This window comes from Oryctolagus cuniculus, chromosome 13 (assembly GCF_051225735.1).
Source record: "Oryctolagus cuniculus isolate XC-2025 breed Fujian yellow rabbit chromosome 13, ASM5122573v1, whole genome shotgun sequence".
NCBI classification, from domain to species: Eukaryota; Metazoa; Chordata; class Mammalia; order Lagomorpha; family Leporidae; genus Oryctolagus; species Oryctolagus cuniculus.
Genome location: NC_142879.1, coordinates 30,897,992 through 30,923,914, shown reverse-complemented (window position 1 = coordinate 30,923,914; position 25,923 = coordinate 30,897,992). Strand labels below are relative to the sequence as shown.

General features: G+C 41.9%; 1 protein-coding gene across 21 annotated transcripts in view; it reads left to right on the top strand.

Moving 5' to 3' along the window:
- The window catches only part of ESRRG (estrogen related receptor gamma), a 657,282-nt gene that overhangs the window by 476,038 nt on the left and 155,321 nt on the right, over positions 1 to 25,923 (top strand). For all 21 annotated transcript variants that reach the window (XM_051820569.3, XM_089312197.1, XM_051820576.3 and 18 more), the window contains one exon: positions 14,311 to 14,427. In XM_051820569.3, the coding sequence (XP_051676529.1) occupies positions 14,311 to 14,427 (117 nt within the window). The remainder of the gene's footprint in view (positions 1 to 14,310; positions 14,428 to 25,923) is intronic.

Below are 25,923 nucleotides of genomic sequence, written 5' to 3'. Positions count from 1 at the left end.
ATTTGCATATAAATAATAAGATGTCTTGGGGATGGGACCCAAGCAGAAATATGAAATCTATGTTTCATGAACCTCTTCTACACATAGTCTGAATGTAATTTTCTTATAATGTATTTGAAAGAGTTAGAGAGAAGGAGAGAGACAGCGAGATCGTCCATATAGTGCTTCATATACTGAAGGGATCGTGACAGGATCCCTGCACTAAGTGGTTCACTTCCCAGATGGCTGAAATGGCCAGGACTGGTCCAGGCCAAAACCAGAAGCCAGGAACTCTAGCCAGGTCTCCCATGTGGGTGACAGGGGCCCAAATTTCTCGGGCCATTAGCAGGAAGTGGGATCAGAAGTAGAGCAGCTGGGACTAGAACCCGTGCCCATATGGGATGCCAGCATCATAAGCATCTATTTTACTGACTATGCCAGAATGCCAGTCCCTGAATCTAATTTTATATATTTTTGCCGAGACTGTGTCTTATGAAGTCAGGTGTGGAATTTCCCACTTGTGGGAACCTGTCAGTGCTCAAAAGTTTTACATTTCAATTTTTTTGGATTAGAGATGCTCAACTTGTATTAATTTTTGAAGACACAGATATTTCATACATAAAATTGCTCTTAAAGGAAGATTTTAATGTAAGTGTCTTTTTTTCTGACAAAATTTTGGGGACATTGCTAGTATTTAGGAACAGAAGCACTTAGGGGCAGTATTAAGAAAGGTTATGCTTACTTTCACCTGTTTGAAGTGCAAGGAAATCTCTAGATGTCAGATTTGTGTGTGTGTGTGAGTGTGTATGTGTGTGTGTATGTGTGGAATCAGTTGCCTTCATCACATAGGATATGATCCAAATATTTCCACATTTGTCATAAAGACTTACTGTATCAGTCTGTAACTGTCACTGTGATATGTACACCTTGAAATTTTTCTTTCCAATGGTAGTGAATATAATAGACTTTGCATTTATTTTTTTTCTTTTACCAAGAGTACTTTTTTTAACAAATCTTTTTTTAGTTGCATGTTTTAAAAGAGATAGAGGTAGACTAGGCGGTTGTTTAAAATTTGTGGGTAGAGAAAGGACATGTAAAAGTTGACATTGGATACTGAGCACAGCAAATTTAGAGGCAATGGTTAATTCAGATATAGCACGTTCCTTGTGACAGTGGTCACTATTAAGCTCCTTTCTAAGAACCTTTGTGACACGATTCCTGCACCATAGGGCTTAAAAATTAGGACAAAGTGCACATATCATTTAGGGTATGCATCTAGACTACAGGAGGAAAAATAAAACAAAACAACAACAAAATATACCAGAGAGGAATCTACTCCAAGAAGTTCATCCCATCAAAGCTGAAAACATTGAATGTATGTACACTTTGGTTGAGAGATACTTATACTATCATTTCCACCAATGAGTATATTCTTGTCATGAACTTACCGTTCCCTTTTGAACATGGTCTCATGACTATGGATGACTTGTTTTTGCCTACCATGAACAATTGCATTATTTTGGGATCCGTAGAATCATTGTGTACAATTTGACACCTGTTGCTTTGGTGACATGCTCTGTTTGGTTTCTGTGGAATTAAAACTGGCCACAAACCATGGTGGTACAGAGACAAGTCGAGGGATTTCTTTTTGAGGTGTTGAGAGATTCCATTCTCTGAAAGCAACCCTATCCCATCCTGCAGCTGCCTTGCACCGTAAGTCTGACAACAGCAGAAGACAATGCCAAGATCCACCCTTATCCTATCACTCCCGGGCTCCTATGTCAGGCTTCAAAATTTCCTTTCCAACCAACAGCAGTCGCAACAACAACAGGTATACACAGCAGCTTTTCAGAAGAGAGGATGTTTATTTTTTATTTCTGAGCAACATTTAGTCATTACTTTTTAAAAGGTCAGTGCTAGGCAGCAATGTCGCATAGTGATGTGCATAGACTTTGCACCTGGATTGCCTGTGCTCAAATCCTGCCTCTGGCTGGCACTTAGTATCTGCGGGATTCCAAGTTTCTTACCTATTTTCTCTGCCTGAAATCTTTCACCTATAAAATGGGAGTGTGTTTATATAATGTGCAGCCAAGAATGCCTGGCACTTGTAGTGTTTATTATGAGATTCTTAAATATCGAAGTGGAAATGTTTGTGGGTACATTTAAGGAGCATTGGACTGCATGTCAGGATATCTCAGGTTTGGTCTCATTTTTGCAGTTATCTAGCTCATATTCTTGTAAAGATGGTCAAGTGATTACAGGAAAGTCAGTACCCAGTCACCCCTCTGTGGTCTTCTTGTAGGGAGAGAGAGGAGAAGCAAGTGGATTAAGGGATCTTTTTGAATTCTCATGTCCAATAAATCTGTACTGCTTTCTGCCAAGTGACACATTATTAGTAGATTGCTGTTTTATTCTGTCAAATTTTTGAATGAAGAATCAGGGGCTAACCACTAAAATGGGGGAACAAAGAATGGACTCACTGAAAACCAAGGTGACAGATAGTGAGTGCTTCCTGTGGATCTCAGCCTTCACTGATCACTCTGTTGGACATAGGAGATTCTGCAGGGTGTAGGTCTCTGCTCTCAAGGAACCTACAGATGGGACAGGAGGGGGCAGTTCAATGGACACATACAGTAAATTATGTCAGGTGCAGGGAGAGGAAGACTCACCTGAGCGATCAGTGAGAGGGAAACTAGTTACTTCTCCCATTGGAACCCCCAACCCAGTCACGTGAGCCGGAGCAGGGATGAAATGATAAGAGAAGCCTCACAGAGCAGCAGAGGAACCTGCTTTCTAGGAATTTGGGCAGATTCAGCGTGGGTGTCAGACAATGGAGTGACCTTGGGGCAGAGGTAGAAATTGACCTGGGACTGTGGCAAGAGATAAGGCTGGGCTAAGATTTTTGAAGAGCTTTGCAAATGCTTTCCTCTCAGTTATAATCAGATTATACTCAGGGTAGGGAGTGCGTGAGCTCCAACGTAGGCACAGGAAATGTTCACAAGGAAATGTGGCTGATAGCTCAGAAATTTACTTCTCAGATAACTTGGTCCTGTCGAAATTCACTAAGTTCTTGAGGAGTTATTACACTTTCTCTCCTCCTCCTCAGTGTCTGTGAAATAGAGCTATAAACTCTCTCTGGAGTTGTTGGCAAGACAAAAATCCTCTTTAAGCTTCTTGGAGTGAGTGTCAGACTCATTTTTACACATAAATCTGAGGAAGGTTGTTTTTATAAAATTCACAAAGTTCAGATCAAGATTTAGAGTCAAGATGTGTAATAATCAATGAATCTTAAAATACTTCTCCTGTTCCTCCTCCTTTATAAAAAATTTTTGATTGATTGATTGAGTTGCAAGGCAGGATGACACAGAGGGGGAGAGAGAGAGAGATCTTCCACCCACTGGTTCATTTCCCAAATGGCTACAATAGCTGGGACTGGGCCAGGAAGAGGCACTCCATCTTAGTTCCCACAGGGATGGCAGGGACCCAAGTACTTTTATCATGTTTTCCTGCCTTCTAGGAGTACTAGCAGGAAGCTGGGTGGGAAGCAGAGCAGCTGGGACTAGAACTGGCTCTCCTGGGCTGGTTAAACTGCCGCCTGCAATGTTGGCATCACATATGAGTACTGGTTCAAGTCCTGGCCACTCCGCCACTGATCCCAGCTTCTTGTTAATGGCCTGGGAAAAGCAACGGAGAATGGCCCGAATGCTTGGCCCCCTGCCACCCATGAATGAATGAATGCTCCTTGCTCCTGGATTTGGCCTGACTCAGTCCTGTCCTTTGTGACCCTCTGGGGGGTGAATCAGAAGATGGAAGGTCTCTCTCTCTCTCTCTCTCTCTCTCTCTTTCTCTCTCTCTCTTTCTCTGTCTCTCCCTCCCCCTCTCTCTAGCTCTCTCAGATAAATGAATCTTAAAACAAAACAAAATAAATAACAACAACAACAAAAACCCTGGCACTCCCATATGGAATGCCAGCATTCCAAGTGATGGTTTGACCCACCCCACCACAGTACCAGCCCCTTCCCTTTCTTATTAGAAGGGGAAACCAACTATATAGGATTTTTTTTTTTGACAGGCACAGTGGACAGTGAGAGAGAGAGACAAAGAGAAAGGTCTTCCTTTTGCCGTTGGTTCACCCTCCAATTATATAGGATTTTAATATTTTTATTTTAAGCAATTCATACAGAATTATGAAGCAGATGTGGTTATTTCTCCCTTGCAGTTTAGAAATGTGAGGATATAAAGGTGACTAGCTCAAGTTCACACAGCCATAAAATGCAGTGTGAACTTGAACATAGATCTGCCTTTTTCTTTCTCCCTTTTATCCCCTTCTTTCTCCTCCTCTCCCTTCACTCATTCCTTCTCAGATGTTTTCCTGAACCACATAAGGTAATTTGCTAATAGGCATTCTGTGACATACAAGAAATTTTTCCATCTTCTTTTTAAGATGAGCATGCACAGTGCTTACTGTTTAGTTAATTGTTATAGAATTGAAATGATAGAAAAATGACCATGTGGGGGCCAGTGCCGTGGCTCACTTGGTTGATCCTCTGCCTGCGGCACCGGCATCCCATGTAGGCACCAGGTTCTAGTCCCAATTGCTCCTCTTCCAGTCCAGCTCTCTGCTGTGGCCCAGGAAGGCAGTGGGCCCTGTACCCGCATGGGAGACCAGGAGGAAGCACCTGGCTCCTGGCTTTGGATCGGCGCAGCACGCCAGCCTTAATGACTATTTGGGGGGTGAACCAACAGAAGGAAGACCTTTCTCTCTGTCTCTCTCTCTCACTGTCTATAACTCTGCCTATCAAATAAAAAAAAATGACCATGTGCACAAATTTAGGAAAACTGAGGCTAGTATCCTGTGTAAGCTAGAAAAAAATCAAGGCTAAAGTACTTGCCAGTTGGGGCTGACATTGTGCCTAGCCAGGTTAAGTCTCTACCCGCAACACTGGTATCCCATCTGGGCACTGGTTCAAGTCACAGCTGCTCCACTTCTGATCTAGCTCCATGCTAATGGGCTGCGAAAGCAGCAGAAGATGTCCCAAGTACTTGGGCCCCTACCACCCACATGGGAGACCCAGAAGAAGCTCATGGTTCCTGGCTTAGGCCTGGCCCAGCATTAGGCCTGGCCATAGTGTCCATTTGGAGAGTGAGCCAGCGGATGGAAGACTTTTCTGTCTGTCTCCCTCTCTAACTGTAGCTCTGACTTTCAAATAAATAAATGAGTAAATCCTTATTTAAAAAAATGCTTTCCCTCTCTCACAGTGTTGCTTCATTGTTGCTTCACAAGCAGTAGGGGGTAGGACTGCGCTGTTTGATGGCATGCACAGGGAAGTGGCCCATGCTGCACCAGCTGTGGCCTCCGTGACTCGCCGTTCCCTGCAGGCTGACGCCAGGCTGTGCAGTCTTCAGTCACCAGACATAGCTCAGGGCCAACAAGCTTGCCCGCTGTGGGGTTCTTTCTGGTCTTCTTCCTTCAAGGCACAGAAAGCAGCATCATTCCCAGTGGGGAGCGAGGTCTGAACTTCATGATGAAATGCAGCCGTTTGTGCCAACGTGCTGGGTTCATGATTGTCAGAATTCAGTCCTCTAAAGATTACAGACTCAAATATCCAAGGATTCTTGCTGTACCCTCCTGTCTCACTTTTTAGGCGATGGAGGGATAGCACAGAGGCACATGACTTGTCTCTCTGGCACAACTCAGTGTGTGCTATGGGCTTTCATAAGAACCAGCCGTAGGTAGTAAGCTGATGTGCCTCCCTTCCTCTCACCTCTGCTGCCACAGCCTGCACTTTGCTGTGGTCTGGGTTCCCCACAGCCCTCTGACACCGCCATGCGTGGCTGCATTTGGGGGAATCCTCTTTCAGAGCCTCAGGCAGATTCTTGAAATGGCTTCAGTTATGGCAGATCTGTGACCTTTCAGAATAGATTTAAAGCTTTGTAAGGACGGAAGTCATGTTTCATCATGTCTTGTGATGATGAGGGTAATAAATGTTTTGGGTGAAAACAAGGTGTAATATGACTCCCTCCGCCTATTATAAATTTGTAAAGTGACGCTGGAGGCGGAGCTAAAGGGAGCATAAAAAGTGTTTGGCAAGGTCCTGTGGGAATCTCCCCAAATGACTTATTTCAAAGTCTAGCTTTGAGTGTATTTTTTTTTTTTGACAGGCAGAGTTAGAGAGAGAGAGAGAGAGAGAGAGATAGGAGAAAGGTCTTCCTTTTCCGTTGGTTTACCCCTCAATGGCCGCTGAGGCTGGTGTGCTGCAGCCAGCGTACCGCGTTGATCCGAAGCCAGGAGCCAGGTGCTTCTCCTGGTCTCCCATGCGGGTGCAGCGCCCAAGCACTTGGGCCATCCTCCACTGCACTCCCAGGCCACAGCAGAGAGCTGGCCTGGAAGAGGAGCAACCGAGACAGAATCTGACACCCCGACTGGGACTAGAACCCAGTGTGCCGGCGCTGCTAGGTGGAGGATTAGCCTATTGAGCCGCGGTGCCAGCCATTTAAAAACATGTATTTATTTGAGAAGCAGAATGACAGAGAGAGAGGCAGAGACAGATCTTCCATCTACTGGTTCACTGCTGAAGTGGCTGCCAATGGCTGGGGCTGGGCCTGGGCCAGGCTGAAGCCAGGAACCTGGAACTCCATCCAGGTCTCCCATGGTTGGGGGTCGGAGGGGTAGAGACCCAAGCACTTGGGCCATCATCCACTGCTCTCCCAGGTACGTTAGCAGGGAGCTGGATCAGAAACCAAGCAGTCAGTACTCTAACTGGTTCTCCAATATGGTTTGCTGGCATCACAAGCAGCAGTTTAACCTGTTACGCCACATTGCCTGCCCCTTGAGTGTGTTCTTTCAAAAAGAAAAAGACCCCTAACTTAGATGTGTGTTCATAAACTTTTGGCTTTTTAAAAGTTACAGGTGTATTATGAATGATTATTCCATATTAGAATATTCTTTCTTTTTTAGTTGTAATGATCAGGGAATAGTTAGAAACAAAGAATCATTAGCAAGAAAGTAAAGGGAAGTTATATAGCAATAAAAATGGGAAAACTTGACAAGTACAAAGAGGTGGTTTTCTTTTTTATCCATGTTTTAGGGCTCTGAAAGCGAAAATACTACAGAATATTGCCTGCATGTTTTCAGGGTTCTGTAATTGTGTACCAAGGCAAATCCCATTATTTTTAAATCACTTAACGTCGAAAAACAATTGGATAAATCCCACTTGGAGTGCCCTGTGGGTCATCTCAAGCCATTTGGTTCTGTTAATAAAATTAAAACAATTGGGGGGAAATGTACACTTGCTTTCAAATTGGCTTTACAATTATGATGTCTGTATGGATGAAAAAGAGGGTGACTCTTAGGAACTCCAGAAATCCAAATGCATCATTACTGTGTGGGAGTGATAGGAATCGGGAGTAAAGAGTTGACATATATTTTTATTTTGAGATGCCATGCTAATTTACATCATTCAGCCCTTTCACTGCCAAACTGTAAAAGTCCATTAAGTGACTGAAAGGAATATACAAATTATCCTCTGGCACTCCAGGCTGGAGTTTTACATACACCCTGTTATTCTGTCCGCCAGCTAGCTGCAAGATTCTATTAAGCGGTAAGTGAGAAAATTATATTGCCTGCAAACTAATTGTACAAAAGACTCTGAAATAAGTAATCAGAGCCCAGGACTTCCTGAAAAGCCGCCAGGAGATATTATAAATTGCTCTATCGTTCTTGTCAGCCTGGTGGAAGGACCCGAAGCTTCCATGTTGATTTGTTCCCTCCACAGCAGAGCGCACTTCCCCCGATATTGACAAAACTGGGAAAATTCCAGTCGTGTCATCAGTAGCTGCCCGATTCAGTCCCTGGTGCCATCCAACAAATGTGTCCCAGAAAATAGCATGCCATAATCCAAGAAGACTGCCTGTCTGAAACGAGACTGCTGTTCACGGAACAACCACTTCTGCGTCCTCCTGAACGGCTGTCCAGTGTTCGCGTTCCAGGTGCCCACGGCTGCTACTGGAAATATTTTTGTCTAGTTTCCTCTTTCAGTGAAATCGAAGGAAAACAAGTGCCCCATAGAGATCATATGGTCTACTGGGAGTCATGTCTTTGAACCGTTACCAAAATAGATGTAACATTGTTACTCAGGTGCTTGGGGCAGCACATTTTTAGGATAAAATGTTTTCTCTATTGAATAGAAAAAGCACCAGGGAAGGTTTTTCAAGGGCAGAATCTCTGTAGATTCGAACATGGATCAAAGAGTTTCTTGGGGGTGGTGGTGATCATAGCCAACAACAATGAACTAAGTAGCTCTGTGGGAGGCCTTAGAAATTAGAGAGGTTTCCCTCCAGCAAATAAGTTATTTAGAATGATGTTGACTTGTTTTTCAAGAAATAAGCCAGTGTTACTTAATGAAATCAAGGTTATCATCCGTCTGTGGGAAGACAAAGTTATTCAGACAGAGCACTTGTGGAGGATGTCCCAATTCCCCATAAACAATTTCTGTACACTTAAGCTGAAAATGTATCATTTGTGAACACACTTAGGACCACTGTGTTTTTCACTCATTCATGGTGAAATTTTGACAAACATATTGGGTTTCCTATAGCTCTAGGCATATTCTTTTACACAGTGTCATCATTTATTCATTTTTCACAGCACAGTTTAAGCATTTGCTCTCATGTGAAGAATTCGCTGACTTTCAAAAGCATTATCTTTGTGTTTTTAGGACCGGGTGTGTGTGCACCTGCTTGCTAGTACTCTATCCACACCCTTACCTATGACACCACACACTGAGCTATAATGGTATTTCCTGGTGCGCCTTGTCTCCGTTAAGACTGTGGCCTCCACAGTCTTAGAATTTCAGGCTCGCTGATAGGGCACTGATGCTCCCTTCAGAGTTCCTTCTAAGGCACTGTGGAAACTTTCTCTGCCTTTCTACCTCTCTTTATCATTGAAGAATGATGAAGTGCAATGATTAGAAAAGAAACTAGACTACTTTACGTGTGACCTAAAACTCATGTGACAGTTTGTCAATTTCCCTTCTGTATTTTGATGAAGTTTTCAAATGTTTACACAAGTTTTTCTTTTCTTTTCTTTTCTTTTCTTTCTTTTTTTTTTTTTTTTTTTTTTTTTTGGACAGGCAGAGTGGACAGTGAGAGAGAGAGACACAGAAAGGTCTTCCTTTTGCCGTTGGTTCACCCTCCAGTGGCCGCTGCTGCCGGCGCGCTGCGGCCAGCACACCGTGCTGATCCGATGGCAGGAGCCAGGTGCTTCTCCTGGTCTCCCATGGGGTGCAGGGCCCAAGCACTTGGGCCATCCTCCACTGCCTCCAGGGCCACAGCAGAGAGCTGGACTGGAAGAAGAGCAATAGGGACAGAATCCAGCGCCCCGACCGGGACTAGAACCCAGTGTGCCGGCGCAGCAAGGTGGAGGATTAGCCTGTTGAGCCGCAGCGCCGCCTTTATACAAGTTTTCCTAGAAGAATCATTCTAAGATTTGCCTACTAGTATTAGATTACTCCTAAATATTTTCTCCAATGGGAGTGCCGTTTTGAGAAAATCTATTTGTCAATAGGTATTATAAGATAAAAATTACCTAACTCTGTGCCATCTGCCTATATTTTCATGTTTCCCTTCTCAGCCTATTCATATCAGGGTGCACTTGTATTTCCTTTAAAGCCTCTTACAAGTTGTTATTGTTTTTTCTTTTTTCTCACACTTTATTCCTCAGAAAATTTTATATTTTTTCTGCCTTCATGTTCTTTCCCTTTATTGTCATGCATTTCTATGTTGTCAAAATTGCTTTCCTCCCCTCCCCTCCCCTTCCTTCCTTCCTTCCTTCCTTCCTTCCTTCCTTCCTTCCTTCCTTCTTTCTTTCTTTCTTTCTTTCTTTCTTTCTTTCTTTCTTTCTTTCTTTCTTTCTTTTCTTTTCTTTTTGTAAAGATTTTCTTATTCAAAAGGCAGAGTTACAAAGAAAGAGAGGGAAAGGAGAGCTGGCATCTACTGGTTCATTCCCCATATTAGGAAAAGAGTTGCAGATTGGTGCCTCCTCACACGGGGCACCAAAATGTTAAGAAAAGAGGCGCAGAATAGAGAGGAGGCAGTGTACGAATTTGCAGCCAGACCAAACTTACTCACAGAAAATAAATCATAGAGGTAGGTGACCAACTGCCCATTTGCCCATGATGGAACATGTGGCAGAAGGTCCTGACCCTGGAGGCCAGGCCTTTTTATATTTTAGGAGGGCTGGGGATGGGGGTAGAGTAGAGGTCAGCAGGCAGAGAGGAATTCTTGAAACTGGTCTTTCAGGTGTCTGTAAGAGGTGGGGTATGAAGGTAATAGGGTGTGAGACCCAGTTGAGTTTCAAGGGCAAGGAATACATTCCCAAGTTTATCTCTTTGGGGCAATGAGGGAAAATAGCTGAGGCTTATGTCCTTATTCCATCACCCCAAATAGTTAAAATGGCCAGGCCAAAGTCAGAAGCCTGGTGCTCCACTTGGTTCTCCCACATGGCTGGCAGGAGACAAAATACGTGGCCATGTTCCGCTGCTTTCCCAGGTGTATCAGTAGGGAACTGGATCAGAAGCAGAATAGCCAAGAATTAAACCAGCGCTCTGATATGGGATGCTGGCATCCCCTAGTCTCCAAGTTTTCAACATTTTAGAAAATTAAATAGATCTCTCTGTTTCTTTGTATTATTTGTGGAATGATTTTCCTACTATCCTTTTATTATTCATTTTTTAAAAATTGATTTTATTTAGTTGAGAGGCAGAGTTATAGACAGAGAGAGGCAAAGACAGACAAAAGTCTGTCTTCCATAAGCTGGTTCACTTCCCAAATGGCTTCAACAGCCGGAGCTGAGCTCGTCCAAAGCCAAGAGCCAGGAATTTCTTTTTAGTCTCTCACATGGGTGCAGGGGACCAAGCACTTGGGCCATCCCTCCAAGTGCATTAGCAGGGAGCTGGATCGGAAGTGGAGCAGCCGGGGATCTAATTGGGCCCCTTATGGGATGCCAGCACTGCAGGCCGGGGCTTTAACCCACTGCATCACAGTGCCGGCCCCCCTACTATCCTTAATATTGCTTCCTAATGCATCGTCCAGCTCACTAGATCTTGTGGACATTACTCCATTATAGCACCACAATGGAATTTCATAATAATGACCTTGAGTTAACAGGAAAATACTAAGTTGTTATAAGTGTATACCTTCACTTATATCCTACTTTTTGGTAGATTTTTATCCTGCATAAGAAATGAGTCCTTGTCTTCCAGTATCTCATCATGTAATGGGTAATATGCATGTGAAGAGGTATAAAATAATACGGCGTGTCTGCCTATGATGAGAGTACCTGAAAAAATATGAGAACGAAGACATCATTTTCTCCTAGGCTGGTCTGAAAATTTTTCATATAAGATTTGAATGGAATTGGAGTTGAACATTGAGGCTTGAAAATAATTTTAAGAAGAAAAGAGGGCAAAGATAGATCATTTTCAGAGGGGAGTCTGAAGGACACTTAACAAAAAAAAATGAATAAATCAAATTGCATCAGAAAGTTCATGTTAGGTAATAGTTGTAATATTGCTGGAAAAGTAGATGAGAATGAGATTGGGAGAGGACCCTGTTTGCTAGGCTAGTGTTATGTATTTGATTCAGGAGGACAGAGGAATCTATTGATTTTTGTTTTTTTTTTAATTAGGGTCGTGACATGATAAAGCAGTCACTGGGAGAGGAATGTGACAGTGGTGTGTAGCATGGATTAGGTGGGAGCAAATGCAGGCAAGATGGGAGATAATTGCCATGCGCACGTGTGGACTCACCAGTGCCGGGTCTATGTTCCTGTTGGATGGAATGTGTTGATGTGAAGGATGGGGACACAGTTTTCCAAGAGAAGGAGGGGCTGGTGTGAAAAGGAAGTTGATGCTGCTTCCTTGTGGTGGTGGGTCATCCCAAAGGAACTTTACAGAACTGGGTTAAAGGTAGGGTACCCATGCTCATGCCTCCATATAGGAAAGTGTCACTTTATACAGATTTGCAGGCACAAAAAATCAAAGAAGTGCTCTTTGTCAAACACTGTTCTGGTTGATCCTTCCACGCAGCCATTGTTCAGTGCTTCCTCAGAGCACGAAGGCCTGGGTGTCTTTTCACATCCCTATGGGGACAGCTGGAGTGAGGAAGGTTCTGGTAGGGGGAATATGAATTAACACATGGAAGATGACCACTACAACCTTTTTGATGCAAAGTGAGTGTTCAGGTCTAGTTAAAGAAAGTGCAGGAAGACTGGGTCCTGAAGCCTTTTATTCTCAGCTATTCCCCAGCCCATCTGGTTTCTTCAACTTCCTAGGTTTCTGTGAGCACAGCACAGGTAATATCGCTGAGGAAGGCAATTCCATATGCTTCTGTGGGTGCAATGGATATTACTCTTATTATTTAACCTCATGTTAAAAAGTAGTTGCTTTTACTATTATAAATGCTCTGAATTAGAATGCTAATTTAGTCAAATGATCATGATAGGCTTATCTCAAATTGTAATGCACAGATTATTTTTTAAGTCATGCATACTTAACCAGTTTTCAGTAGTTATAAGTGGTTAGGTATTACTTCCTGTTGAATTAGCAGTTGCTGAGTAGTTGAGTCTTTGTACAATCCTGCAATCCACTAATGCGATATTTAATGAGAAGACATCAGTCTGGAGAAAGGTAGTCAATATAAATCAGTGTTTACAAAGTGTGATTAACTCTGAAATATTTCATCAATGCTGTGGTCCCAGGCAGACTCTATGCTAATTACTAGACGCTGTGCACGTTTCAGGGGGCTTGGAGGACCCTGAGCATTGCAAACATGGAGCAGCAAAATTGCAATTATGCTCGGACCGTCTCTGATGACAATTTATGCATTTGGTGTGATGACCTCCCCCTTCCCAGGAGGACAATAAACAGAATGCATTTTCATTAAGATACTAATGCACTTAATCACAAGGGGAAAGGGCTAGGAAGTAACGAAAGACCTTCAAGCACTGTGTGACAGAGCTGATGGGGAGGCTTTATTTTAAAGGCAGCCTCTTTAGAAAATTGTGGCAGCCCCAAAGTGCATCCTGCACAGGCACTGGCACTAATTGAAAAAAATTTGGATCTTCTGGTTCCGTACTTTTCATTTCAAATATGTAGAAGCTACCATAAATGATGTAAAGTCTAAGCCGGCGCCGTGGCTCAATAGGCTAATCCTCCACCTTGCGGCGCCGGCACACCGGGTTCTAGTCCCGGTTGGGGCGCCGGATTCTGTCCCGGTTGCCCCTCTTCCAGGCCAGCTCTCTGCTATGGCCAGGGAGTGCAGTGGAGGATGGCCCAGGTGCTTGGGCCCTGCACCCCATGGGAGACCAGGAAAAGCACCTGGCTCCTGGCTCCTGCCAGGATCAGCGCGGTGCGCCGGCTGCAGCGGCGGCCATTGGAGGGTGAACCAACGGCAAAGGAAGACCTTTCTCTCTGTCTCTCTCTCTCACTGTCCACTCTGCCTGTCAAAAAAAAAAAAAAAAAAAAAAAAAAAAAAAAAAAAGATGTAAAGTCTAATAGTAAAAGTATGATTTCATAGCAGTTTATTCTAATGTGTAACATTTTCAGGGCATTTGAATGTTTGGAATTAAAAATGCAAATAATGTTGATGGCCATGATAATGACAGTGACAGTTGTCATCATCATCTTCATCATCACCATCAATAAGCGTCTACCAAGCTTAGTACTGTGTTGCCAGGCTCTGGTGTGTGTTGCAGCAAGACCTATGTCATTTGTGTCTCTGTCTAGGAGCTTACCCTGAAGTCCCAAATTTTCCAAAGTACAGTTTAGATTGTTTGATGCCGGAGAGACAATGAACCTGATGCACTAAAGCTTTAGTAACCAAAAGAAATCTGGAATCCACAATACAAGAATCCAGTCCCACTGCTGGCATTGTTATGACTATAATCCAATTAGACCTTTCTTTTGGATCCTTAGATTCTGGGTGACAGTTCCTCTGCAAAGGTCTTCTAGGCATAACGTTTTTATCTTTAAAACAAGAACCCCCAAAGCTTCCAAGTCTATTATGTTCATAGAAGGGTGGATTTAAATCCTGGGAGGAGCTTCACCATGTGCCTCCCAGCACTCAGTGCGTCTTCAGAGGTTGTGGGCCAGCACCCACATCCAGCTTCATGGTATTTCGCACATTCTCTGTGGATCTCCGGGGACTTCTTTTGTGGCCGGGCTTGGGAGTAGGGGGCGGACAGGAGAAGCAGGGTCGACATTGCCTTTGGGGTACTCCTCTGTGTTGGGTCTTGCAAGTTTCACAGCTGCTTTTCTTCCAACTCTGTTTTAGGAAACATAGAATATAGCTGCCCTGCCACGAATGAGTGTGAAATCACAAAGCGCAGACGTAAATCCTGCCAGGCTTGCCGCTTCATGAAGTGTTTAAAAGTGGGCATGCTCAAAGAAGGTAAGGCACTCTGCTAGTGTCACTGCTTTAGACTGGGGGGAGCCGGCGGGTGGGGGGTGTCGGCATTGCAGGGAATCGCACCAGTTTTAGAGAAACCAGATGGGGTGACAGTAAGTATCCGGAGTCTGAGGGCAGAACACTCCTTATTTACACCCAAGCTTTCTGATTCCTGTGGCTAACTGCTTGACATCAATGTAAGGGAACAAGGTAGGACACTCGTTCCAGCACGCATCCTCTTCTGGTCTTTTCATCTTTACAATCTGTAGAAGACAAACGATGAAGACAAACCAAGATGAGATCGTCATTGCCTTTTTGTTCTTTTCTCATTCATTGCTAGGTTCACAGAGAGGCTTTTAAAAAAATGAATCTTAAGTTTAAAACACTTGTAACTTTTTTCCAACTTCAACATTTATACTTATTTTTAATTATAAAGGCTTGCAATATGATACTAAAATTGCTTTCCATTGGCTATAACAACAGCAAACACAAGTGAGCTTATACTCTCTGCTAACCAAATTGCCTAACTCTCAGAGTTAATAAGAGCCAGGAACTGAACTCATTGATTCTGGATACCACTCAACTACTCCACACATTTCACAGATCCTGACTTGTTTGTTTATTTCTGCACATCTTGTGAAACTAACAGTTTAGCTTGGAGATGGAGACAATTTGTTCATTTTAGGAGGAGACCTACCATTTAGTTTTAGTGTTTCTTTTAATATATCCCTATACATGTGTGTGTGTGTATTTGTAGATGTACATTTTTTATACTGGAGTTAGATTTTTCCCTTCTCATCACAAATTTCAAATTTAAAAGAGTTTAAAAATAAATATGAGTAACAGTGAAAATATGGTAATTAAATTTTGAAAAAAATTTAGGTTAATTAAGTGCTGAAATGTGTTGCTTCTATTGCCTAGTAAAAATAGACTTGGTTCCTGGGTTTGGCTCGATCAGTTTGTATATTTTATTGCTCCTGGAGATCCTCTATTTTTTAACTTCTAAATCTGATCCTTGTGTTATTTCCCCAAGAATGAACCAGAGTTTTCAGTTGGGTGTGGCATTATTAGATCTCATGATATTCCTTGGTTTATTCTTATTCTAAGATTTTTACCATAAACAGTGTTAGGGAAAGATGAGTAGATCTGATTCTATTTGGATACATGGAACTCAGGCTATATTTCTCTGTGTCTTGTCTGCTCAAAACAAGAAGACCTTCATATTCTTTTCATCTTCACCTTGAAAAAGAGCTGTAAACAAATGAGTGTATAACTTTGTAATTAAACTCTTAGGAAATGATGACCAAGATATATTGTGAAACATAAAAATAAAAAGATATTTAGTAGTTCGATTTCATATATATGTACGCACATACACACATATTATCAATTGTGCATACACATAAGAGGACTTTAGAAAGGTCATGGAAAAGAGAATTAAAAGATAATCTTATTTTGATGCAGAAAAATGTTGGATCCATGTGTAGTTTCCTCATAATATTTATTTTATGAACTTTTTAAAGACCCCTATATGCATGAATTTCAATATTCCTTATGCCAAAAATAAACATATCCTTTAGTATCATTTTCTGTGAGCTTTGTGTGTGCCTGTGTGTAGGTGTGTGTATGGTGGCAGAGAAAAGGACAGCAGAAAGAATGGTAGAAGGTCAACACCCAGGGTGGCAGTATATTTCTGGAGAAGTGGAGGGAGGGATACATAGAGATTAGTGATACGGTTATACCTGTGAACCACCAGGAGGATGGGGGATATAGCCTTTGGTGGTGGTAGGATTTTTCAGTTAATACGTTTTACATTCATAATCCACTTAATGACTATTTTCTATGGCCCTTCCACATGCCAGAATCATTACTCTTCCTAGAGAAAACTGAAGTGAAAACACCGAGGGAACAGTTTTTGACAAGGGCAAACATGTCAATGAAATTCAACAACAATAACCCAGTCAGCAAGATAGAAAGTTTTCCTTTTAATTAGGATGATGATAATAACTTACTTTGTGGAGGTAGAAAACTTTATCTTAGCCATTGTTTTAAATCATAATGTAATGAACAAAACATATTTCCAAAGGTAATAAGTGATCAATAGTCACTTTTTTTTTTTGGTTTTATTTATATTTATGCTGCCTCTTAGTTGAACTGTAGAAACTGGAACTCAACTTAGCACTCACTCAAAAAGACTTAAGACTAGTTTCAAACCCTTGGAAGTTGAGGAATCATTTTCAAAAAGCAAATCAATATTTTAAAAGTGTTATGAAAGCATTATATCAATGAACCCTTTGTACTGATGTGTCCAGGCAGGTAGAATTTTTTGAGTGTACTTCTATAATTTATTCAACTGGTTGCCCTTCCAAGTTTAAGGAGGAAGAAGAAAAAACATCTTCTCAAATAATTCTTCCCACTGCGATTTCTAGCAGGAGCAATACTGGAGGGGGTTGGTAAGAGTGAATGAAGAGGTGTGAGCTCTGTTTAATTGAACATTGTTGGTGAAAGTAAATGGGACAGTGCTTATCTATAATTCACACCTCTTCAGTTGCTGTTATCAAGCCGTTAGAGGATCTGTTTTCATGGGAATTGCTGCTGTTGCTGAGACACTCAAATAATAATTTATTTCCCATTACTTCCTTATATCCACTTGGATGGCAAAATACCATTCTCTAAGCTTCCCTTTCCCCATGTAGAAAGAATGGGATGGATATGAGTAAATATGGAATATTCTTTTTCTTTTGTACTTAAAAAATGCAGTCAAATATTGCATTACACCCTGCATACAAATGCACAATTATGTTTGGCCATCTCCTTGGCTCAAGACTTCCTTTCTAAGCCTGGGGAGAGTGATATCGTCTTAAATGTATCTTTATGGATGGAGAGGGATTTCAGTCCTGTGCAGTATGTCAGAGATCATGATGTAGTAAATCTATTCAAATGTAAACCTGTTCAATTCAATTACCAGTTCATAATAAAATTTGCTGCTACAACCCCCGTGTTGACCACAGCAGTCCATACAGGCTGATGGCACAGCAGGTCTGGAAATTGACAGACAAAATCTATTTAAACAAAAAACAACATTAGTTCTAGAATCTAAAATGAAATCAAATGCCAACAGCTTTGATAGGAACCATCTTTTCTCTAACAGGTATTTTTTAGTAAACCAACCAAGTGCATTTTAAAGTCTCACCTGAGGGAAATGAAGAGATTTTCATTAAAAAAGTGGTGTATAGGAAAATGTCTCTTCTAAAAATAATAATCCTTAGTTTTGTAGACTAGAATTTCTACTAATTGAGGCAAATGACTTTGAAAGATCTCTGACAGTAGATAGGAGTATGAAAGAGAAACAGTGGCTTAGTGGGTAAATACTTCTGGTTACATTGCACTGTGCAAAGTTAAGTTCTTAGAAGATAGACCTTCTTAGGGCCGGCACTGTGGCACAGTGGGTTAATGCCCTGGCCTGAAGCACTGGCATCCCATATGGGTGCTGGTTCTAGTCCCAGCTTCTCCTCTTCCGATCCAGCTCTCTGCTATGACCTGGGAAAGCAGTAGAAGATGGCCAAAGTTCTTGGGCCCCTGCACCCATGAGGGAGACCTGGAAGAAGCTCCTGGCTCCTGGCTTTGGATCGGTGCAGCTCCAGCCATTGTGGCCAATTGGGGAGTGAATCATCGGATGGAAGATCTCTCTCTCTGCCTCTCCTCTCTCTGTGTAACTCTGCCTTTCAAATAAATAAACAAATAAATCTTTTTTTTTTTTTAAAAAGATCTTCTCAGTAGCTAGCATCAGAGTTATATATGAGTAACTACATTTGATTTTTTTTTTTTTTTAGCAGAGAGACAGAGATCTCTTATCTGCTGGCTCATTACCTAAATGGCCACAATAGCCTGGGCTAGGCCAGGCCGAAGTCAGGAGTCAGAAACTGAATCCAGATGTTCTACGTGTGTGGCAGGGACCCAACTAGTTCAGCCATCACCTGCTACCTCCTAGAGTACACAGTCGCAGGAAGCTGGGGTTGGGCGCCAGAGCTGGGACCTGAACCCAGACACTCTGATATGGGATGCAGGCCTCCCAACCAGCGTCTTAACCGCTATGTCAAATGCCTGCCCCTGATTTTAACCTAAGAGTTTTTGAATTAAAAAATGATTACCAGTTGAAGCAAGAGGTGTGTGTGTGGGGGAGACTGTTGTGTTGGAGTGATACCATAACAAAACTTTAAGAAATACAGTTAAACAAATGATATTTTGTTTAACCAATTGGTAGTACCGTTCAGCGTTCTGAAAAATCCCCTTCGTCTCTTTCTGTGCTCTACTTTGCTGGTAAAAGTCACGAATGATGGGCCAGTATTATTTTTTCAGCATTATACCATACCACATGTCAGAGAAAACCCATCTATTACTTGATATCTGGTCCCAACATTCCCTTTTCATTTTTTTCAGGTATTGCTTATTTGAAGGAAAAAACAAGAACTAATCAAGGTGCACCTATAAATCTGGTCAAGATTTATTTTTATTTTGATCTTTCCCCTTGGTTATTTAAAGGCTACAGTAGAATGTACCTACTGTCACTAGTTCAGTTTCCTGTCACTAGTAAACAGAGACATTGTATGAAAGCAATAAATATTTTATATAGATATAGAATTCACTGATCAAAGGATTGAAGCACATTTGATGTTTATTGGCACAATGGGTTTAACCTTGGCAACTCAAGTATTTTTCTTTTTTAGGTGAACAAAAAACTCATATTTATGTACAACACTGTATTCCAGCCAGTTTGGCCTCCACAGATGAATCTGGCCACACAGAGGACCAGTTTAGTTATTTCATGCCAAGAAAGTATGATATTTACTTTGCCTTTAGAAAAAAAGAAAAAAACCTGTTGTTTAACCTTTCTAATCTTCAGTTTCATCATCTGCAAAATGATGACATCGATAATAGTATTTACAAATAAAGTGTTGTGAATACTGAATAAGATTGTGCAACTTAGGTGCTTAGCATACCATGTGTCCTGGAGTGTAGACAAGATCAACAGTAGCTACTGTTACCAGAGATGGTGAGAATCAAGCTTTAGAGTTAAGTGAACCTAGATTCAAGAACTGGCTCTGCTAACTCCTGGATATGAGGCAGTTGGCTTCAGTTAATTATTTGTAAATGTAGAACTAAAGATTGATTTATATTGTAAGGTTTTGGCGAAGACCAAGAAACTCAGGGTAGACACAGAAACTGGCACATTGTTAGCAGAAGATGCTGTGAGCTTGAATCTGGATATATTATATATCATATTGACTTGGGGACCTCACCCAAGTTCATGTAAATTTGTTGTCCTTTGGCAATGTCAATGGCCTTAGGAGTACTTTCCAATAGAATGCACTCAATAGGTGAAAATTTGCTCAGAAATTTCATGAGGAAATTTAGTCTTTGATATCTGATCTTAGGTAAAAGAAGAGAGACAATAGCATAAAAAGAAAAATAGGAGATTTACACATAAGTAGAAGCTTTCATCCACATTATAGGCAAAATATGCCTTCAATTACTAGTTTAGTTTAAAAAGAAGAACTTACACCTTTGTCTCAAAAGGAAAATAAAGAGCAGGAGAAGAAAGAGTAGGAGGGAAGGAGGCTAATATTCCACCAAAGAAGCTGGGTGAGTCACACACATTTTAATATATGCAAGAAACATGAGGCCGGCGCCGCGGCTCTCTAGGCTAATCCTCCGCCTTGCGGCGCCGGCACACCGGGTTCTAGTCCCGGTCGGGGCACCGGATTCTGTCCCGGTTGCCCCTCTTCCAGGCCAGCTTTCTGCTGTGGCCAGGGAGTGCAGTGGAGGATGGCCCAAGAGCTTGGGCCCTGCACCCCATGGGAGACCAGGAGAAGTACCTGGCTCCTGCCATCGGATCAGCGCGGTGCGCTGGCCGCGGTGCGCTGGCCGCGGCGCGCTGGCCGCGGCGGCCATTGGAGGGTGAACCAACAGCAAAGGAAGACCTTTCTCTCTGTCTCTCTCTCTCTCTCACTGTCCACTCTGCCTGTCAAAAAAAAAAAATGCAGGAAATATGAGAAATCTACCAACTTCATGAGTATATTAAATTTTTGTGTTTTTCTCATTTATTTATTTATAATTGTTCTTTAATTTTTTTTGGTTAAAGATATATATATGTATTTGAAAGGCAGAGTTACAGAGAGGCAGAGAGAGAGAGAGAGGTCTTCCATCTTCTGGTTCACTCCCCACATGGCCACAGTGGCTGGAGCTGGGCCGATCTGAAGCCAGGAGCAAGGAGCTTTTTCCAAGTCTCCCATGTGGGTGGCAGGGGGCCAAAGACTTGGGCCATCTTCTACTGTTTTCTGAGGCCATAGAAGAGAGCTGGATCAGAAGTGGAACAGCCGGGACTCAAACTGGCACTGATATGAGATGCCAGCATTACAGGCAGTGGCTTTACCCACTATGCCACAACGCTGGCTCCTTGTTCATTCATTTTAAAATTTATTTGAGGGGCCAGCACTGTGGCATAGTGGGTAAAGCCATCGCCTGCGGCACCAGCATCCTATATGGGTGCAGTTTTGAGTCCTGGCTGCTCCATTTCTGATCCAGCTCTCTGCTATGGCCTGGGAAAGCAGTAGAAGTTGGCCCAAGTCCTTGGGCCCCTGCACCCACGTGGGAGACCTTGAAGAAGCTCAAGGATCGGCGTAGCTCCAGCCATTGCAGCCATTTGGGGAGTGAACTAGAGGATGGAAGACCTTTGTCTCTGTCTTTCTCTCTCTCTGACTGTAACTCTGCCTCTCAAATAAATAAATAAAATCTAAAAAAAAATAAAATTTATTTGAAAGGCAGAGTTACAGAGAAAGAGAGAGAAATTGATTGATTTTCTGTCTCTTGATCCACTCCCCAAATGTCAACAACAGGTGGGGCTGGGCCAGGCTGAAGCCGGAAGCCTGGAATTCCATCTAGGTCTTGCCTGTGGGTAGAAGGGACCCAAGTACTTGAGCTATCATCTACTGCCTTCCCAGGAAGATTGGCAGGAACCAGGATCAGAGGGTAGAGATTGGACTCTGTCCTGGGCTGTCCTATGTGGGATGTGGGCATCTCAAGTAGCAGCTTAAATACTATCCCACAACACCCATTTCCTACTCCCCTTTGTTTTTATTTAGATGCCTTCCTCTTGAAGGTGCAGAGGATTCCCGAACCCCCATAGCTTCTGCTCAGGTGCATTGCATTTTACTGGGGAAATTTGATAGAGAGCACAGTGGAAAAGAAAAGTCACAGATGGAAACGAGTTACAGTAAAACCTCAACACACATTAGTGGAACTTCTCTCATGAGCCTGATGGTATATTGTGCTGTAGCTTTTGATTCCAATTTTCTCACTGTCTAGCACTGGGATTTTGAGCAGGTCCACTCGGCTCTGAGTTTCCTCTCCCATAGGTGCAGGGAGACAGAATACATTCTTTCTCTTTCCCTTATCTTACAGATGAGCAAAAGATTCATACGTATCCATACATAAAATTATATGAGGCTAAACATGATATAATGCCTATAGAAACATACTAATATATGACATGTAGATTCCTTAATGATGATGAATATATTGATGACAATATCAGTGAGATTGGCATTACAATGGAAACTATGCTTTGGCAGACATGGATAGTGAAACATGCTTTTTTGTAAATTTTTGGATGCTTTTCATCTACCCCAGAAAGCTGGAAACAGGTTATTTTTGTAGAAGTTAACAGAAGTGGGAGTTAAAGGAGCAGAAGAACAATTAATAAGCATTTGAATAATTAGGAACTGAGATATTGATTATATATTTTTGCCTGTGTTTGGAAAACTTCTACTCTATATCTCCTCACATTTCCTACCATCTCATGTCAATATATTGAAGTGCAGTCAGTATAGTTTTATTTCTGTGGGCATCTAAAATCTCATCACAGATTACTGTGATCACTACCAGTCAGATTCTATTTGAAGTTTATTGTTCCATTTTTAAAATAAAAATATTGACAGCAATAGAGAGGAGAAGAACAAGCTTATAGAATGTTAAATGTTTTCTAAATACTTCCTCTGGGGGAGAAAATAAGTAATTAAACAGATGAAACAATTACATAGTTATTGTATATTTTATTGATACTCTTATTTGACTTTCACATTTGATTTGACTTCTTTAAAGTATGCTTCTGTTACAAAGGTGCTCTATGCTATGTATACGATTTTTCTCCACTTTTAAAAAGTCTACAAGGTACAAACATGAAGATTCCAGTTCGATGATATAAATAATGTAGTAGATTTTTTAGTCCTCCTGTTTAGGATTAGGAATCTTCCTTTGGAATAAGTTACTATACAATGTTGAAAGGGTACAGTTGTATTAGGGTTCAATTATCAAATAAAAATTCATCTAGTATAGAAAAAGGTGACTCAGGTGTTTTAGATTTAATTAATCAGATAAGGTGCCCAATATTCAGAGAACTTTAGTGAATTGTCCAAGGTCCCATTGCAGATGAAGTAGGAATCGGACTAACAATCAGATTTGAGCAGGTGTTGGTGGCACAGTGGTTAAGGTGCCTTGTGGGACACATGCATTCTATTTGGAGTGCCTGGGTTCAAGTCCTGGCTTTGCTCTCAACTTTAGCATCCTGCTAATACATACCCTAGGAGGGAGCAGTAGCGCCAGCATTGGCCTGAAATAGTCATTTGAATGTGGAGGAAACAGTGAAGATTCCTAGAGATTGCAGGAAATAGCTGAGCTTGTGGGTTTATCAGGGTGTTCAAATCAAGGTAGATAGGCAAATGACATTCATTAGGAGGGGACTTTTTCTCAGGATTCTGATCTAGGAAAAGTGGGCTTCTTACCTGAAGTTTGATGAGATGGCTGAAGATGCAGATAATGATGGAGAGTAGTTTAGGGAAGGTCTTTTCAGTCCTCTGAGCAGACTGGAGGGTCTCGAGCTGATTGGGAGCTGGAGCAGGCAATGCGTATCAGGAGCTGAGGATGGTAGAATAGCAAGACTGAAGATGCTGTCTTAAAAGGATCCAGCCATCATTGCCCAGCCTTAATCCTTAGGCTGGACAATTCATCTCAAGTCCATCAAGAATTGCCAGGCCCTGTGGGATAGAAGGCCTTTTTCTCTTTACTCTAAATTATGGACTAATAGGGCTGACCTAATGTTCAGGAAATCTCTGGGTGAAATAGGAGTATGGAGGAGGATGCCTCTTCTTCCACGCTAGAAGGTCCTTGAGCCAGAAGCACTACGTATTCTAAGCTCTCATAGAACAATCTTTAGAGTCTATTTCCTATTTTTTAAAAAATAGTTATAGAAGTTTTTTTTTTTTTTTTCTTTTTAGACTTATTATTTATTTGACAGGCAGAGAGAGGGAGAGACAGAGATCTTCCATGCCTGGTTCACTCCCCAAATGGCCACAATAGCTCATGCTGGGTTAGGCTGAAGCAAGGAGCCTGGAACTCCATCTGGGTCTCCCATGTGGGTGACTGGGACACAAGTACCTGTACCATCTTCCGCTGCTTCCACAGGCACCTTAGCAGGGAGCTGTATTAGAAGTGGAGCAGCTGGGACTTGAACCTGTGCTCACATCTGCACCACAACACCAGCCCCTAATGTCTACTTCTACTTTTTAAAGAAGGCAATCTGTATGTGTGTGTACATATAGACATGTATGTTGAGAGAGAGCAGAGATTATAAGTTTATTTTTTTTAGCTGGCATTGTATTGTTCCAATTAGTTGTCTTGAGCCCTCAGAACATAAAGAAAAACGATTCCAGTACTGCTTTGCTGCAGCCACAGCTTGAGTCTTGATTTATATATGGCAGTGGGAATGCTAAGCCTTCTGGGTTTACCCTATCAGCAAGAGTGGCAAAGAACAACTTACTTGTCTAATTACCCAACTGTTTGATATTTTCTATTTTAATAAAATGTTCATTAAGAACATGCTGCATTTTTCAGGCAGGTTTTCTTTTTTAAAAAATATAAAACTAAGTTTAATAACAAGTGGATTTGTTTGTGCTTACTTAAAGGATCTGCTTAGTACAATTTATCCTAACAAAATATCTTTTATAAAAACCTCTGACAAAGACATTGCCAAGGTGATTTTTTTCCTCTCAAGTCTAATGTCATTATGCTGCTGAGTCAAAAACAGAAATTATTGGTGGGGAAATTTGGGTGCCTACTGCCTTCAAAAGGCAGAACAAAGACAAGGAGAAAGCTTTCATGGTATTCAAGGAAAATATTTCTGTGTTAGATGACAGTTAATAGAACTGCATTGACCTCTCTGGTATTTCTTGCACTTTCTGTTGTAATATTATCCTAAGAAGCTCCCTCATTAATGCAGAGTATTAAACAAAACTCCCAAGTTATAATATAAGCAATAGCAAAGAGCGTCTTCTTTGTGAGCTTTGTCTTGACATTAAGCCATTTGGGAATGTATTTAAGGTGCCACAGAAAGTTATTTCATGTACAGATACTGCATTACCAGATGGTAATTTTTTTCTTCTGTTGTTGATAGGAAACTTGAACAGTCTGTCTCAAAACGAAGAGCAAAGATTTTGAAGGGAAGACTAATAACACACATTCTTGAGGGCTTCCTATGCATTAGGCTCTGTGCTTTGGTTGGGTTTTTATTTTTTTGCTAATCCTTACAATGACCCCCAGTGGTAGGCATTTCCTGTTTCACAGAAGGAAAGGCAAGCTGCGAGAGGGCATGTTACCTGACGATGTTCTCACGGTGTATGAGGGAGCTGAGATTCCGTAGCAGGCATTTTGATTTTGATTCTATGGCCTGTGCTGTGTATTTGTTTAATATAGTTTCTCTTTGTGAACTGCAGGACTATTCAAGCTATTCAAGTGTATGTTTATTTCAGAGACCAAGGATAATATGAGATACTGAACTCTTCAAAGATTATTTAAGTAACTCACGCTGCCCCCTTTTCCTTTTTTTATTCATTTGGTTTTGGAACCAGGGATGACTTCAGTGTTTTGTGTTCTGCACTTACTGTCCAAACATAGATGGATGGTGTTGGGAGGCAGGAAGTTCCCCTCTAAGGAACAAGTTCAAGTATCACATGAGGATTAGAGAATGTCCTCTCTGGTGGTTTCCCACTGACAGACTGTTGTGCCCACAACATAAACTTTGCAGGGACTTAGCAGTTATGAACTATGTGAACAAACCTCAGTACTCAAATTGTCCAAATGTGGAAGCCCTTATTTCAGAGGTCTCTGTGTGTGTGTTTTAAGATTTATGTATTTGTTTATTTGACCAGGAGCTTCTTCCAGGTCTCCCATGCAGGTACAAGGGTCCAAGATCTTGTGCCATCTTCCACTGCTTTCCCAGGCCATAGCAGAGAGCAGGATGGGAAGTGGAACAGCAGAGACTCAAACTGGCGCCCATATGGGATGCCAGCACTGCAGGCAGCAGCTTTACCTGCTACGCTACAGTGCGGATCCAGAAGTCAATTTTTTTTTTTTTTTGACAGGCAGTTAGACAGTGAGAGAGAGACA